The sequence below is a fragment of the Mustela nivalis genome (assembly GCF_964662115.1).
Source record: "Mustela nivalis genome assembly, chromosome: 7".
NCBI classification, from domain to species: Eukaryota; Metazoa; Chordata; class Mammalia; order Carnivora; family Mustelidae; genus Mustela; species Mustela nivalis.
This window is the reverse complement of record NC_139026.1, coordinates 67,879,019-67,896,203: the sequence shown is the minus strand read 5'-3', so window position 1 is coordinate 67,896,203 and position 17,185 is coordinate 67,879,019. Positions and strand designations below refer to the sequence as shown.

The following is a 17,185-nucleotide window of genomic DNA, read 5'->3' as shown; positions in this document are numbered from 1 at the left end:
TATTTCCTTCCCCAGATTAGGGAAGTTCCCAGCTGTAATTTGTTCAAATAAACATTCTGCCCTCCCTCCTTCCCCTTCATCTTCTGGGACCCCTATTATCTGGATATTATTTTGCTTTATGGAATCACCGATTTCTGGAAGCTTTCCTTCGTGGTTAAGTAGTTGTCTCTCTTCGGCTTACTTATTTTCCATTATTTTGTCTTCTATATTACTGACTCTCCTGTGCCTTATTTATTGTCACTTTCAGAGCCTCCATTTTTTACTGCATCTCAGTAATAGCATTTTTAACTTTGGCATGACTGTATTTTAGTTCTTTTATTTCTACAGTAAGGTGTTCTTTAGTATCTTGAATGCTTTTTTCAAGCCCAACTTGTATCTTTATAATCATTGTTTTAAGTTCTAGTTCAGACATCTTACTTATATCCATATTAACTCCTGTTCTTCTTTCTTTTGTTATTAAGTTTCTCCATCTTGTTATTATGTCCAGAAAAGAAAAGAAGAAAGAGAGAGTAAAGACGACAATATTTCTAAGAAGTGGCCACTTTTCTCTTTGTAGCATTGCAGCATTTCTTTTATCAGATCTCTGGTTGAAAATGCAAGTGTTCAGAATGATTTGATAACTATCTAGCTGAATTCCAGGGATAAGACTAACATAGGGTCGTTACTACTCCACCATGTTAACTCTAGAAGCCACATCACATTTAAAATATTTTCTCATACTAATGCATCATGGCAATGATTATTCAGCAGTTTTGTTATTTGTATGGTGTGGCAGTAGAACTGATTAGACGACCTGTGTGATTCCTTCTGGTTTGAAAGTATTTTAATTTTATTTCTGCCATCACTTTAATATTCATGTATATACATATGTTGTTATTTTATCTCCTATTTCTTTTTATACAAATTAGCACCTATTGGTTGCTTTTAAATCCAGATCTTCCTCAACTTAGGATGGGGTTATGTCCCAATAAATCCATCTTAAGATGAAAATATCGTAAGTTGAAAATATATTTAATACACCTAACCTACCAAGCATCATAGCTTAGTTCAACCTACCTTAAACATGCTCAGAACACTTAACATTAGCTTACAGTTGGCCAGAATCATCTATCACAGAGCCTATTTTATAATTAAGTGTTAAATATCTCATGAAGTTTATTGAATACTGTACTGAAAGTTAAAGAATGGTTTTATGGGTACAAAGTGGTTGTCATTAAACAGGTTGTTTACCCTTAGGATCACATGGCTGGATAGGAGCTTTGGCTGCTGCTGCCCAGTATCATGAAAATGTATCATCATATATCACTAGTCTGGGAAAAGATCAAAATTCAAAATCTGAAGTATGGTTTCCTCAGTACGTTACTGCTTTCACACCATTATAAATTCAAAAAATCGTGAGTCAAAATAAGTCAGGACCAGCTGTAATGACTTTGGTTATTTAGGAGGCTAAGTCCAGAACGTACTTCCCTGTATATAGTTCAGTGCTTTTTTTTTTACATAACTACTGTCCACCCAATGCCTTTTCTACAGATGCCAATTGTGATTAGAAACAGGTTCTTGGAAGTATTTTTCTAAACTGAAAAGTTTGCTCCATTCCTCTCTTTTGGGCTCACTTTATGTTAATTCAACTCTGCTTAGCATCCTTCTTTCTGTTTTCTGGGGCTCACTTCTCCAAGCCAATGCTTGCAGAAAAGTGGAAATGGAGGTTAACTGGTATTCATCTCTTTAGATTCCCCAGTTAGAGTTTCTGCAGCTCAGAAAAGAGATGAGGTGTAAGACCTTGAAATTAATTGGAGTAAATGACAAAGTAAGACTTGTCCTATGAAACATTCCATTCAATTTAACTGTCAATTCAGTATTTTTATCTATTATGTTTACCACTTCCAAAGTTGTAAGTGGTTAAGTTAATTAAAATAGAATTTTATTTTCTATTGAGTTTAATTACTTGGAATTAATGAGTTTGTTACTTGTCCAAAACTTACTTTGCCTAACAGAATTAGAGAACATAAATGAAAGCCAAAAAGAATTTGAAAAGTTACCCAAAGGATTTATATGAAATGAAGGTATGATTTAGTATTAGCAAGTTCAAGAATCTGTATGTTATTAAGTATGATAAGATGACCTTGACTGCAAAAAGAGAGATACATTGTAACCCACTGCATAGAAATAGTAAATTAGGGTGCTTGGGTGGCTCAGTGGGTTAAGCCGCTGCCTTTGGCTCAGGTCATGATCTCAGGGTCCTGGGATTGAGTCCTGAATTGGGCTCTCCGCTTGGCGGGGAGCCTGCTCCCCCCACCCCCGACCCCCCCGCCTGTATCTCTGCCTGCTTGTGATCTCTCTCTGTCAAATAAATAAATAAAACCTTTTTAAAAAATATATAAATAAGTAATAAAAATAAAAAAATTTTTATTAAAAAAATAAAAATTAAAAAATAAATTAAAATTAAAAATTAAAAGCATACTTTAAGTGTATTGAAATGTTATATTTCTTAGAGATTCATGGAGTTTAAGGAATTTCAGATGCAGAAACAGTATTGAAGAAAGGAACATTTTGAAAATAGAGGTTGAGGAGAAATCCTTTGGGAACATGTAAAGAGATGGTAGGTTAGGGTCATCCATCTTTTGAAATAATACTATAATAATAGATAAAACAGAGGAGGTAATGCTGTGTAATAAAAAATCTGACCTGGCCCAAAGAGAGCTCTGGCCTTTGCTTGCAGCTTCTAGGAGGTAATCTATGTCATACCTCATAGGAATATCTTTGTTTAGGGTGAGAGCCAGTCACAATGGATTTTAGGGTGGGGCTGGCCACACCTGACAGTCTTAGCCATGCCGGCAAAACCACATGATTTAGAGGAAGGGGCATTAAGTCACCTGGGATCAGTCCACCTGGCAGCTGAGATCAACCACCCAGGTAATCACTCGGTCATACCCATGCAATAGAGCCTCTATAAAATCTTTGAACTACTAAAGTTTGGGCAGGTTTCCCTGGCTGGCAGTACTCTGGGCATATTACCATACACTGGTGCAGGAAAAGTAACATATCTTGCCTCTAGGGGCAGACACCAGAAACTATAACTTTGGAACCCTCTGTGACTTCATTCTATGTGCTTCTTTCCTTGGCTGACTTTAATCCATATCCTTTCCCTGTGATAAACCATAACCATGAGTATAACAGCTTTCCTTGAGTTCTGTGAATTATTCTAGTGAATTACCAAACCTGAGGGTGGTTTTTCCGACAGACCTCCCTGCTCCAAATTTATACTTGGTGTCTCACAGAGCACTGTACCCTCTAGCCTTTGCAGTTTGGGTATCTCCAGGCAACTGATCTGAAGATAGGCTGTAGCACTGACACCTAATGGCAAAATCTTAGAGCTGTGAGATTAATACAGAACTGCCTCAGATAGAAAGCAGTTACGATCATTATAATTTTAGCAATAATTAAACTACTGTTTTTCATTAATCGGATCTTTACCCATCCTTTAAGATATTAATTGAGCCAATATATACAATGAACATCATATTTATCCTTTAACCAAGTCTAAGGGATATTTGCTACATTGATAACACATTGACTGCTGACATCAAACTTAAAATTATATAACTCAGAAGTTGCTTAAACACATAGGCAACTAAGAAGTAGGATAAATCTGTTCCCTTAATTGTGACATGCTTTAGTTCTTTCTTTGCATATGTCTTCCCCAACAGTGGTAAGTATTTCATAATACTGGACAGTTACAGACTTTTTAAAAGAGGTCTGGCTAGTTACCATGTTGGGAGGATTTCAGTATTATCATTACTTTGCCATTGAGTTTAACAATCTTGGCCTTGGTTGTTGACTGGTTGTTGGCCTTGAGAATCTTTTATTGTTTCTTAAGAAAGTTTTAAATTCTATTCAGAAGTTCTCTTTTGGTCCTTGTGGCTTCCAGGAAGGACATGGTTTCTAGGCTCGGCGATTTTTGCTTCCTGGCTGACACTGGCCTGGTTGCATCTGCAGTCTAATAAATGTCTTCAGTTTATCTGATGGTCACAGATAGTGGCTGAAGAAGAGGAGTATGAGTTTGGTTTCTTACAAATGTAAATATGTTTTCTCAAATTATGGTCATTTTTATAAAACTACCAATTTTAGGAAATGAGCAAATTCTAAGAAACCCCAAGGAAGAAAAATGTTTTTCTAGCACCCCTGGTTTTTTGGAAACCTTTAAAAGCTTGTATATAAAAAATAAAATAAGGTAAATTAAAAACTTGCATATATTTTAAAGAAAAATAATCTTTTAAAAGATTGTGCAAATAATTTTTAAAGACTGCTTCCTGAGTTATTTATTGAAATATAATTTTAGGGTAATTTAAGTCTTTATATCCTCCCTATGTAATATGAATAATTTTTTTCCTAATGAATTGGGAAAGAAATTGATAAAATTTAATATTTAATATCATGACTAGTAAATAAGGGTAAGTTGATGACATTTTAAAAATCAGATTTTTATTTGTAGCTAATATTCCACTGATAGAGATTTTTTATATTTCTTCCTTATATTAAAAAAAGAAACAGACATATTTTTCCCCCACATAGTATCAACACTAGGGAAAGAAACAGAAACACCTCTTAAGCCACTGGACAGTTTGTTTTAACATAAGAGAGAACAATACTGTTTTATTAATCCTGTAATAGGGCTTTCTTTTATCTATTCTTGCTTATTGGCTGTGTTTTAGTATCTCTCCTCACATTTAAAAAGAGTTTCAAGGGTTAGATTAAGGGTCTAAAGCTTAAAATCATTGGAGACTTGATTGAATTAAAGTGTCTGCACTTCAGGGTGGGGGTGGGGGTAGATCTGGTGTAAGATTTGGACAGAGCTCAAATACCTACAGCTAATGTTTGCACCTGGGAAAACACTACATACACGTGAGGGCTGTAAACGAAAACTCCCAAACTTTATTCAACAGAGATCAACACAATTCCAGTACCAGAGTTAAAGGCATGTCAACTTTAAAAAATGAAGATGGTTTAGGATTAAGAAGAATTAATCAGTCGAACATCAAAACTAAATTTTTTTAAAAGGCAGCATTTGCACATGTGTTAGTAACTGTAATAATAGCACTTTTCTGTCCAATCCACTAAAAGATTTTATTAACATACATGACAATTATTTGACCTTGACAGGAAACATATGATATTATGGTGTTTTCCTCTCTGTATTTTTTTTTCCATGTTTTTTGGAGGCTTTTAATCTAACAGTGATTTCCAGCATGAACTTTTGAACCAGATATCTATTAAATCCTGCCCTCCCTAATATTAAGCTATGTGACTTTAGGGAAGATAGCCTCTCTCTTCTCATTTTCCTCATCTGTAAAATGTGATAATAATACTATAGTCATTTTAAAAAGTATATCTAATTCATAAAATTATATCCATGAGGGAATACATGTATAGCACTTAGAAGCATATCTCTCACACTGTGCTAAACAAGTGCAGGGGTCAGAATTTTGGAACTTTGGCAAAGGGTAGACTATTCACAAAATAGAAATGACCAAAGCAGTTAAGTTTATGAAGATTATGGCCTTGCAATCCTGTGCAATATTTATTTTTTTTAAACAAACAGCCCTTGTCTTACAGAAAACTAAAAACGATACCCTTGAAAGCTTACAATCTTGTAACTTTTACTATTAAGAGTTCTTCTTTAGAGTGTTAACTTTTTGACATGCCTGGATCCTGCCTTTCTCTGCCCTGGCTTATACTGGCCCTGCTGCTTTCTACAGCATCCAGATGCTAGGATGATCATACAACAGCAAAGAAAGATGACAGAGGTACAGAGGGCCACTGGAGCCAGCCACATCTTTGAAGTCACAGATGCCCCATCAGGTGTCATGTCTTCATTCTCAGCTGTGTGGTTTCTGCTGTTGGACCCCTTGGTTTTATTTAGTAATTGCTTGCTACTGTTGAGTCGGGATGGAATAGGCCTATGAAAAGCTTTTGTGTCTATGGGAACAAAGAAAGGAGAAATAGTCTTGTTATCTGGATTATTGATGAAATCAGTGCTGTGTGACACCATATTTACCTCTGTGGTAATGGAGTTATTCAGGGAAATGAGTTTTGCCCAAGAATCTGTGGTTAACTCCTTGGAATACCTAGTACTGTTTGTGTTGACAACCAAATCTTGATGTGTGGTTGATGCCGGCATCTCTGTTGATGGTAGCATTTGGTTTATCACTGTGGTTTGTTGTTCATCTAAATGCGTAGCTTTTAAAATCCTTAGTCTGTCCCGTGTGTTAGATGAGGAACGAGTATTTAGATATGTGGGACGTGATTGTTCAAAAACCAGCAAATCTGGATCTATACCTGAAAGATAAATAAGGCATCATTCATTTTATTTTTTATTTCAAGGAGAGAATATCAAAGCACAGCTTGGAGAAGTCTTGGGTTTGCCACCAAGTTAGTGAACTGAGCTTAAGTTCAAGTTCTACTATTGCATATTTCTGGAAGGCTTAGAAACGTACTGGCCACATTTGAATTTATCTTAACTTTCAAGAACACTTTCTGTTTCAAAGAGCTGGCTCCATCATGGAGGATTCTTTGTGTCTGCCAGGGCTTCTGGGTAACAATAGCCAATGTTAGTGCAAGAATTGCAAAAAAACAGTAACCATTTGAGATATGTAGCATCTTAAAGTTTAAAAAAAATAAATAATACAGAAGTATAACTGTATTCAAAATCATGAGCAAAGCCCTCTGTCTCCTCCCTTCCCAGTTCCTGAAGGTAATGACTTTGTCTTCAGTATTTTCTCTCTTGTAAAGGAACTCCTTTCCCTCTGACTTCAGACACAAGCAAATATTGCTCTGTCTATAAAGGGGAGGGGAAAAAACTTCTCAACAGCTTTTCAGTTGTCTCTCCTATCAGTTTCTGTCTCTCTGCCTCTCTCCCTCTCAACATAACGATATCCATTTCCTTTCTTTGTTTTTTGCCTTCTGCCATCTTGTTCCATCCGCACTATTCTGTCAGAATTATGCTTCTGAGATAATCAGTAGTTTCCATATTTCCTGGCCACCTCATTGTTCTGACTTCTCTTTTACCCTCAATCCTGCTGGCCATCCTTTCCCTAAAATTCTCCTCTTGTGACTCCCTGGAATGCAGACTCTCTTGACACTTTATCTCAGATTGCCTGTTTCTCATTTTTTCTTTCTTTAGCTGGTTCTCTCCTTGGTTCAAATTGGTTGTGTGCTTTCCACAATCTTAAGTCTGTTGTCTTCTGCTGAATTTTCCCTTCATCTCACCCCTTCACCACACACACACACACACACACACACACACACACACAAATATCCTCATCGGCTGTCACCATTATGTCAGTGGCACTGAAATCCACATCACCTGTTATTTCCTCTTTCTCGGTCCCTGGTCTCATTGCTCCTGTGGTCTACTGAAGGTTCCCACCTAGACATCTCATGTCATCACTGAACAGTCCCAAAGCCAAAATCATTTTGTCTGGCTCTCTATCCCTTTCGGTGACCTCACCAATCTTCCATCACCCAAGCTGGAATCTATGTACTGCAGAGCAATCTTGGACTCCACTCTCTTCTTTTCCTTCATCCAAAAAGTGGTTCCTATCTGGTTCCCTCCCAATGTGCTGGTAATCATCCCTCCTCTTCATTGCAGTTACGGTCACCTTCTCCAGATCTAATGCTTCCCTGACTAGATATTCTAATTCGCATCCTGCATATTATTTTTCCAGACTAAAGACAATCACACTCATCACTTTAATGATAACGTTCTCTCACTAAATTCCTTTGCTGGTTCTCTGTTGCTGACAATGTCAAGTCCAAACACTGCTTTGTCCAAAACACTTTCGTAACCTGGCCTACCCTAGCCTTACCCAGATTTTCATTGCAACCCCGAAAGTGCCCCTTTTGTAGCCAGATCTGCTTTCTACTCTCCCGTCGTGTGATACAGAACTCCTTGTCTTGCCTCTGCCTGGCCTCTTCCACAAAGCTGCCTCTGAACATAGGTTTCTTTAGTCTCCTCTTCTTTTGAGTGCTTGTACTTGAGGCAGTATCACACATTTTTGTATTTAATTAGGTTCTACACTAATTGTGAGCCTTGTCATATCAACTAGATTGTAAGAAACTCGAGGGCAGACATACAGCTGCCATCTTCTGCAATGCTGCTCCTGGCCTGAATTAGGTGTTCAGTAAATAAAACCAATGACAAAATTTAGCGCCTTTGTATCTGGATGGCAAAAATCTATTCATTCACATTTACCAATTTGTACCATGTGTTTGTATACATGGGCAAGGCACGCTTAAATGTGTATTTATCTAAAATAATAGTTATCTTGGGACCATTGGTAGGCTAATGTATGTTAGTAACTGCATTTCCTTGTCCTTGACATCAATCTTTGTAGAAGCCTTGTATACAGTGTCTGTCCATAGACCTCAAAACTGCCACTAAGCATTTTCTTTGTTCCTAGTAGTACGCTTAGCCCCTCTAGTAGGAATGCCTTCTTCTTTTTTTTTTTTTTTTTTAATTTACTTATTTTTTTCAGCGTAACAGTATTCACTATTAGGAATGCCTTTTTGGGCTTTTGCTAGGGGCTCCTGGAATATAGGTAATGCTTAAGCTCTTCTTTGATCACATACAATTTGTTATCATCTGGAATGAATTCATCAGTGCTGAGCATGCCAAACTAGAGCAAATTTATTTGTAGTTTTCTGCCCTGGATGCCCAAAAGTTTTCCAGATAGAGATCATGGGAAAATAGTGGTTCAGGTTGTTACCAGCCAGTTTCTAGGTTATACATCTCTACTAGAGCGTTACCAACATTCTTCAGCATAAACACAAAATGCACAAATCATTACCTTCTGTTACGTTGTATAAAATGGCACTGGTTCCAGGCTCTAATATGCAGCTCTCCAGTGTGGGGCAGTGAACATGGAGGCAGTTGACATTGTCATGCATGGGATCATGGTAGAAGACAGCCACGTTACAGGAAACTGAAAGGAAAAGTGCATCTGCAGGTGGTTTTGGTTTCTCCCAGCTGGAAGAGCTCTGAGTAGCTTCTATTTCTTCCAAGAACATGGCATTCACACCAGTATATTGCAGGGCTATGTTCAGACATCTCACAGAACATGGTGAACTACAGTAACTGTTTCTATGAATGTGGAAAATGCCCTTTTAAAAGAAACTGTCCATGGATTTTTCTCTAATCTTTCACACATTCCATTCCACACAGGATTACCTGGAATCATTTTCCAATCCCAGGATTTTATGTTCATGAAAGTTCAGTTGGCTACAGAAGCCCCTGGGGCTTATCAGATTTCTAGTTGCAGTGCCCTCTCAGAATGCTAATGCACCGGAGTTCACCAGAGAAAGAAAAACAAAAATCAAGTGACAGATGTTGTAACAAAAGAGGGAGTCATGGGAAGGCAAACACTGCAATTACTGGGAGAGGCCCGGATGGTAGAAAGGCAGCAGGCCAGGTGAACGCTACCCTGACCCTGATTATAGGGGAGCACTAGCCCCATTTGCAAATCACACATCCAACGGAAAGCCCATTCAATGTCCTTTAAAGAGGAAGAGAGTCCACTGACAAGGATGTGAACATTTGGAATTCTAGTGGGTGGGGGTACGTCACTGATGCTATCCCCCTTCTCCTAAATAACTTTGCTCCATAAAATGCATCATGTTATTTCTGGAAACCCTTAAGTCTGATTTGCTGAGTGCCAGTATCCAGTCTGTCCTCCCTAAAGTACAAAACAGACTTTCCTCCTGCTGCAGTGTAGTAGGAAATATCCATTGACCAAAGGTATCAACTTCTTTAATAAAATAAGATTACAGAGGGATAGCATACAATTACCAGACCTCAGAGTATCCCTAAAGCTGTTGTGGAACTGTGGTTGGCCAAACCTTTGCTGCTTCTGTGTAAGGTTAACTGTGGGGAGCTCTATCCCACCCCTCCCCCGTTACCTCTGGGCCAGCCAGGAGGATAAAGAAGAGGGCAGAATTCAATGAATAATACATTGCGAATACATTTTAGATTACAAATGCATTCCTTAAAGACTGGACTGTCAAGTTTAAGGGAAAGGATTAAAAATATGCAAATTTAGACATTTAAATTTTTGATAAGAAAGTAGTTGATGCTGTAAAGAGAACAATTTTAAAAGAAGTTTTATATTCCTCTTCGTGTACATTTTAGAGTTCCAGCTCTGAACAGGTTAGTTATTGCAGGACTGTGGCTTTTTAAAGTTCTGGCTTCCAGCTAAAAACAGACGTGTGTTCGTGCCCTTTCTTCTGGAGGAAGAAAACCACAACTTGGAAGCTACAGAGGCTCTAAAATCATGGAATTCTACTGGATGCTTAAAGTATCCCTGGAAGTCCAGAGGACACAGTTTCCCTGCGATGGACAGTCAGGTAAATGGATACCATGGGAAAATGCTGAAAGGCACACCCCCCCACACACCTTCCCTTCAGGCTTATGGGAGTTAGAAGCATCTTTAAGGTGAGAATCTAGATTGGCAACCTTTTCCAAAAAATTTCCCTTTGGGGCACCTGGGTGCCTCAGTCAGTTAAGCGTCTGCCTTTGGCTCAGCTCATGATCCCGGGTCCTGGGATCAAGCCCTGCATTGGGCTCCCTGCTAAACGGGAAATCTGTTTCTCCTTTCCCTCTGCTGTTGCCTCTGCTTGTACTCTCTCTCTCTCACACACACACACACACTCTCTCTCTCTCTCTCTCTCAAATAAATAAATTCTGTAAAAAAAAAAAATTCCCTTTAAAAAATTAATTGCTCTCTTGTGTGCCTGATTAACTTTCTAGGGCTTCACCCGGGACAGCTTCTCACACTGTGGTCAGTTTACACCCTTGGGTAGCCTCAGTACACATCCCAGAAATCTGCCATGTGTACTTGGATAGGAGGCACTGGCAATTAATAAGTCAGTATCAAACCATGGAAAGAAAGTGTAGAAGAAACAAGAGAATTATTTTAACGTATTGTGTTGCTTTTGCTATTTCTTTCCAAGTAGCTTTAAAATCTTGGAAAAATGAAAAACAAATGAAAGTAGTCTTTAGACAATTATAACTGGAAATTCTGCAATAATGAAATGTTTTCCTTATTATAAACCTTGATCATATTACATGGGTGATGCTTAACTCTGATTCTGGACTTCAGACAAAAAAATCAGAATATTTAAAATATATATTTATTTTCTTTCTTTTTGCTAGTTGACATATATCTACCTATGTCCTTCAAAACATCTAAACAATCTAAATTCTTGCTCAATGCAACCCACATTTGCTCAACACAAACAAGCACATTTCAAAAATTTGAAATATTGAGATCACCAAAAGAAGTTTGAAAAAGAAATTATTGTATTATTTTTTGAAGCCAAATATGCCATTTTGGGGGGATGTGGAAATATTGTTAGTTAACCCTCGAGGAAATAGTTTCATTTAGTGCTTTAGTGAAGAAAAGAAGATTCTGTGTTACCTGTGGGTTCCATGGCACTCTGGACCATCACCAGATTTGTAAACTGAGCCAGAACTGATCCAAATGGCAAAGTCAGTCTCAATCTCTCTCCTGCCTCCCCCATCCCCTTGTCTCTCCCTCATCTTCCCTAGTCCTGATCATCTGTTCCCTGGAACCTCTGCCTAGAGCTCCTTACTTAGGTCTTCATTTTCTAAGTTTCTCCTGATTTTTGCTCAGGCATATCATTGATACTTACCATCCTTCCTAAGGCAGCAGCTCCTGCTACATTTCTGGCCGGTACTTTCAGAATAATACTTCAGGAACTGAGCTCCCAGCTTCTGAGACTCCTCCAGGTCAATCAGAAGACCTGGAAAGCGACGGATCCAACAGTCTCTATAAAAAATGGTGGGTGAGCAGAGAGAGTCTGAGGTCCACCCCATGCTCAGCAGCAGCACCAAGGCTGTTTCCACCACTGCCACGTGCATTTCCGTGGTAGGAAGATCGGGCAAGAAGTCTGAGATCCAGACAGACGCCGAAGCTGACCATCAGGGTTGAGGACAGGTTCTGGAATTTCAAAGCTGTTGCTAAGGGACTCTCCTAGAGAGTCACCTTCTAGAAAAGTGAAGCCATTCTTTGACTGCATATTGATTTTTCTTTTGTTTCTTCCCAGCTTAGCCCTAGGTGAACATTTGACTTTCTGATGTTAATTCTGAACATTTTCCAGGCCATTTTGATACTCTGTCCCTTAACCTCTTGAAGATGTGGATTCTCTCCTCTGCTTTTCTTCTTTCTCTGAAAGTGAATAGTCACAGACACCTCTTCCTAAGTAAATATAAAGACAAGTGGAAATCCTAGCCCAGAGTCTTTCTGAGGAAAACAATTTAGTCACTTGAGGTCAGATAAAGGAAGGATCCATCACACCAGAAACAAGACATGGTTTGTAAGGGGACTGTTGTATGGTTTTAAAGAAACCTGTGACTGCAGACTTTTAATTTTTAAATTTTTATTATATTTTTTAAAGATTTTATTTATTTATTTGGCAGAGAGAGAGAGAGAGATCACAAGTAGGCAGAGAGGCAGGCAGAGAGAGAGGAGGAAGCAGGCTCCCCACCACAGAGAGTCTGAGGTGGGGCTCGATCCCAGGACTCTGGGATCATGACCCGAGCCAAAGGCAGAGGCTTAACCCACTGAGCCACCCAGGCGCCCAACTGCAGACTTTAAAAAAAAAAATGTTCCCCCTATGATTTAAGTTCTGGTATTTACATTCACCAGAAAACCAGTTTGTGCCCTGGTTTAAATTTTTTGTTTTTATTAACAAAATAACAACAACAAAACCTTGAAAGTAAATGAAAACTGAAAATGAAAAAAAATTAATTTTGCAGTGATTTTGAAAACATTGAATGTGGATATGTGGATCCTGGTCACTTCTTGGAGCTAGGCATTCCCCACCCCCTCAAAGGTCAACCACAGACTTTCTTTAAAAAGAGAAAATAAAACATAACAGTGAAAGTTGTGAAGAAGTTCAAAAAGTGGAAGGAGGGGGCACCTGGGTGGCTTAGTCATTAAGCATATGCCTTCCTCTTGGTTCCTGATCCCAGTGTCCTGGGATTGAGCTCCCATTGGGCTCCCTGCTCAAGCGGAAGCCTACTTCTCGCTTTCCCACTCCCCCTGCTTGTGTTCCCTCCCTCGCTCACTCTCTGTCAAATAAATAAATAAAATCTTAAAAAAAAAAAAAGTTCAAAATGGGGGCTTGTTTGCAAGTTATAAAAGATACTTCTTTCTGAAGCATATACAAAATGCATAGTATCTCTGACTAAAGCAGGGACAGTTTCTAAGAAATGTGTATTAGGGAAATGAAATGGTTTTAAATTTCTAAGTATTGGGGCGCCTGGGTGGCTCAGTGGGTTAAGCCGCTGCCTTCGGCTCAGGTCATGATCTCAGGGTCCTGGGATCGAGTCCCGCATCGGGCTCTCTGCTCAGCAGGGAGCCTGCTTCCTTCTCTCTCTCTCTCTGCCTGCCTCTCAGTGTACTTGTAATTTCTCTCTGTCAAATAAATAAATAAAATCTTTAAAAAAAATAAAATAAAATAAATTTCTAAGTATTAATAAAAATCACTTCAATTGCAAGGCCAAAACATTCGAAAAGATACTAAAGGAGGCAAAAAATGGCCTCTCACTTTTGTGAAGGTTGTAGTTTCCATATCCCATGATGATGTCCACGTTGACAAAGTAGTTCAAAATATGAAACTGTTGGGTTTTTATGCCATTTTTATACCAAGCATAAGTGAAAATCAGCTTTTGGCATAAAGTACGGCTGAACTGCTCTTTTTAAAAAAAAAAAAAAGATAAAGCTTTTTCTATCCTGTGATCTCAGTTTCTTTCGTACCTTTTGCACAATGACTCATTCACTTACTTGGCACAAAAATGTTAACATTCTTTGAATTTTCATTTCTCTACCTGTTTTGTAATAATAGCCTATCACATATGCTTTAATTTTTAGAAATGATTTAATCATCAATAATAAGCAAATAATCAAAGGGCTGAATAACTTTAAAAACAAAACATTTTACTTTCTCCTAAGCAAAAATTATAACATGGATTAACTCCTAACCCTGCATAAGCCACCTAAAATATACTAAAAATGATTAATGTGTTATTCTATTGAACTTCTCATAGAAAACAAGTTTCAGTTGCTTACCTGCAAATAATCCGACCATTCTGTCTGTTCCAAGGAGAAAGGGAAGAGAGGTTTCCTGATGGCAAAGTAAGTGACAGGCGAGGAACAAAAAGATTACTCCCTTTTTTTCCATGAGGTTCCATAGATACAGCAATTAGTTCATGCCCCGGGGACATAAACCAGAAAGTCAGCTTTCTAACCTTCTCCCCTCAGTGTCTTTCAATCACATTAAATGCAGTTTCTTTTGGGTGATATAGAATTCCTTGAAGTTCTCATGTATCCTGCAGGGATAATGGAACAACCCATAATTGCTTAATCCTTTTGCTGTCAAATGGTGTTCAAGTAAAGATCAAAGTTGCATTTTTTAAAGAATCTCCAAATACCAATGTAAAAGCATGCTTTAAAATTTTTTAAACATTTTTTTTTTTTTTTTTTTTTTTGGTGATTGCATAAACATTCAGTTGGAAACCAGGAACTTCTTGGAGCCAAATATTTTGAAAAGGAGAGATAGAAACTGGACTGCAGGGGCAGAGGGAGGAATCCACAATGGGCTGAGATATGTGGCCCAGAAACATCTAGTCTCAAAATTGTCCATGTGAGATGAAATTACAGAAACCAGAAAGCAATTCTAACTCTGAATAAAAAATTGCTATATAGGCTTTTTATAGATTTTATCAAATATTGAGAACTGTTACACTATTGCAATGCAGTGATATATTGTATTTATTTCCAACTGAGTGCTCTTAAGAAGGGTTCAAAGATTGTATTCTTACCTTACAAACCACATTTTTCTTCCAAGAGCCTGATTCAGTTGTTCTAGTCTGGGAACCAGAATTCTTAAAAGCGTCCCAGGTGATTTACTAAGATGTTTGGAAAACACTGACATAACACTGACTGCAAAAAAAATGGAAGTTTTACTTACATTAAGATGCTCAATCGGAATTAAATATGAACGATTTTTATTTTTTTTTTAATATTTATTTGAGAGAGAGAGAGTGCACACATGGGGGGGTCAAGGTGGGGGTAGAGAGTGAGGGGGAGGAAAAACAGACTCCCTGCTGAGCAGGGAGCCTGACCTGATGGGGGTGGTATAAAGATGAAAGGGGTTGGATCTCCTGTCCCTTCCCAGAGATCATGACCTGAGCTAAAGCCAAAAGTTGGATAGCCAACACACGGAGAATCACCCAAGAGACCCTGAGCCATTTTTAAAGAACTGTACTACTTTATAGTCATTTAAATTGTCCCACATGCTTGCATGAAAGGAAAATATTTCAGTTTTGCTTGTTAAAAAAGAAAAGGAAATAATCTTTATTAAGATGTTTTGCTTTTTATTAAATTGATATATGTTTCACTTTAAATACCCAAACTTTTGGGGCACCTGGGTGGCTCAGTTGTTAAACATCTACCTTCGGCTCAGGTTGTGATCCCAGGGTCCTGGGATTGAGCCCCACATTGGGCTCCCTGCTCCATGGGAAGCCTGCTTCTCCCTCTCCCACTCCCCCTGCTTGTGTTCCCTTTCGTGCTGTGTCTCTCTCTGTCAAATAAATAAATAAAAATCTCTAAAAAATTTTAAAAAATAAAAATAAAATAAAAATCCAAACTTACAGAAAAGCACAAAAAGGAATAAAAACTACAGTCCTATAGTCTTAACACTTTCATTAACATCCTTCTAGACATCTCTATAGAAAATATATATATATATATATATATATATATATATATATATATATGCCATTGTACGTAAATGGATTCATGCTGTTCCAGAAACTGTTTTTTAAAGATTTATTTATTTATTTATTTTAGAGACAGAGAACATGAGTGGGAAGGGCAGAGGGGAGGGAGAGAGAATCTTAAGCAGACTGTACACTGAGCATGGACCCCACTCAGGGCTCAATCCCACGACCCCGAGGTCACGACCTGACTTGAAACCAAGAACCTGATGCTTAACTGACTCTGCCACCCATTTGTCCCTCCAGAAACTGTTTTCTAAATACCCAGGGTAAAATTATATTTTTCAGGGTTTCTAAAGAAGGATCTACATGTTTATCCTCAGTTGTAATGGCTCTCCAGTATTTCATTCTACGAATGTACCAAAATTTACTCTGTACTTCAGCTTCCTCAGCTATGAAGCAAAATAAAAAACTGTATTGTAATCCACAAAATCACCGACAATAGTGCTTGGCATATAATAAATACTCAATAAATGCTGGCTACTATTACTATTATACGTTATGTTTTCTAATTTTTTATTATTAAAAGCAACAATGTAATAAACATCTTGTACTTAAATATTTTTTTTCCTCTCAGTCATTAAGGTTGTATTTTCCAGAAATTCTTAAAGAAACAGCCTGTGTCTGACACTTACTGTAGTCTTTTGTAAAAAGATCATAAAATATAAAGTGTCTGAAGTGAGTCATAGTACCACAAAGGCCAGTCTTTATTATTCATTGTTCAGTCAATAACAGATCTATAAAATTATACCACCAACTATATATGAGCAATATTTTCATAAGGCTTAGAAATAATATTTTAGATCTTTTATAAATGAGTTTATATTGCTTTGACTTTGCATTTCTAGCTCAACAGAAAGCTTACTGTGTAAATTACAAAAATGATTTGATCTTTTAAGATACTTTAAATCCTAAGTGACATTATTATCATTATCAGGATCAAAAAGCTTACAGGTTCAGTGCCTGGTATTGTCAGACTCACACCCCAGATTCCCTGCCCAAGCTAATCTTACTCTGATAATATTACTGTGCGTGAATTGCCTTTCTGATGTGCATCATTCTTTGAGTGTGATTTTTTTGGGTCTCTTTTTAGAAGGCAAGAAAATACCAGTCTGAGGCATATCCATGACGTTTGGAAACAAAAGCATCCATTGGTGAAAGATTCTAAAAGGACATGGAAGAGACTAAGAGCCTGTTCTTCTTGGCTGACCCACTGAATCTGGCATTGTTGCCAGTGGAGGCACAAATAAATCCCAAGTTCAAGCCTCTTTAATAGAGGATGTGCCTCCCAGCAAAATTTGCCAGTTTAGGGCCTAATACTAGAGGTGG

At 37.9% G+C, this 17,185-nt stretch overlaps 2 protein-coding genes across 2 annotated transcripts in view; one reads left to right on the top strand and one right to left on the bottom strand.

Annotated features, from left to right (window-relative positions):
- Positions 1-17,185, top strand: part of LOC309868521 (liprin-beta-1-like) — a 150,768-nt gene that overhangs the window by 48,991 nt on the left and 84,592 nt on the right. The window lies entirely within an intron of this gene.
- Positions 5,678-12,113, bottom strand: LOC309868827 (MANSC domain-containing protein 4-like; the record flags this gene model as incomplete). Its single annotated transcript, XM_082739012.1, has 3 exons — positions 11,707-12,113; positions 8,847-8,981; positions 5,678-6,336 (listed from the first exon to the last, which is right to left on the bottom strand). The coding sequence occupies exons 1-3, from the start codon at positions 11,933-11,935 to the stop codon at positions 5,678-5,680; spliced, it is 1,023 nt and encodes a 340-aa protein (XP_082595138.1). The 5' UTR covers positions 11,936-12,113.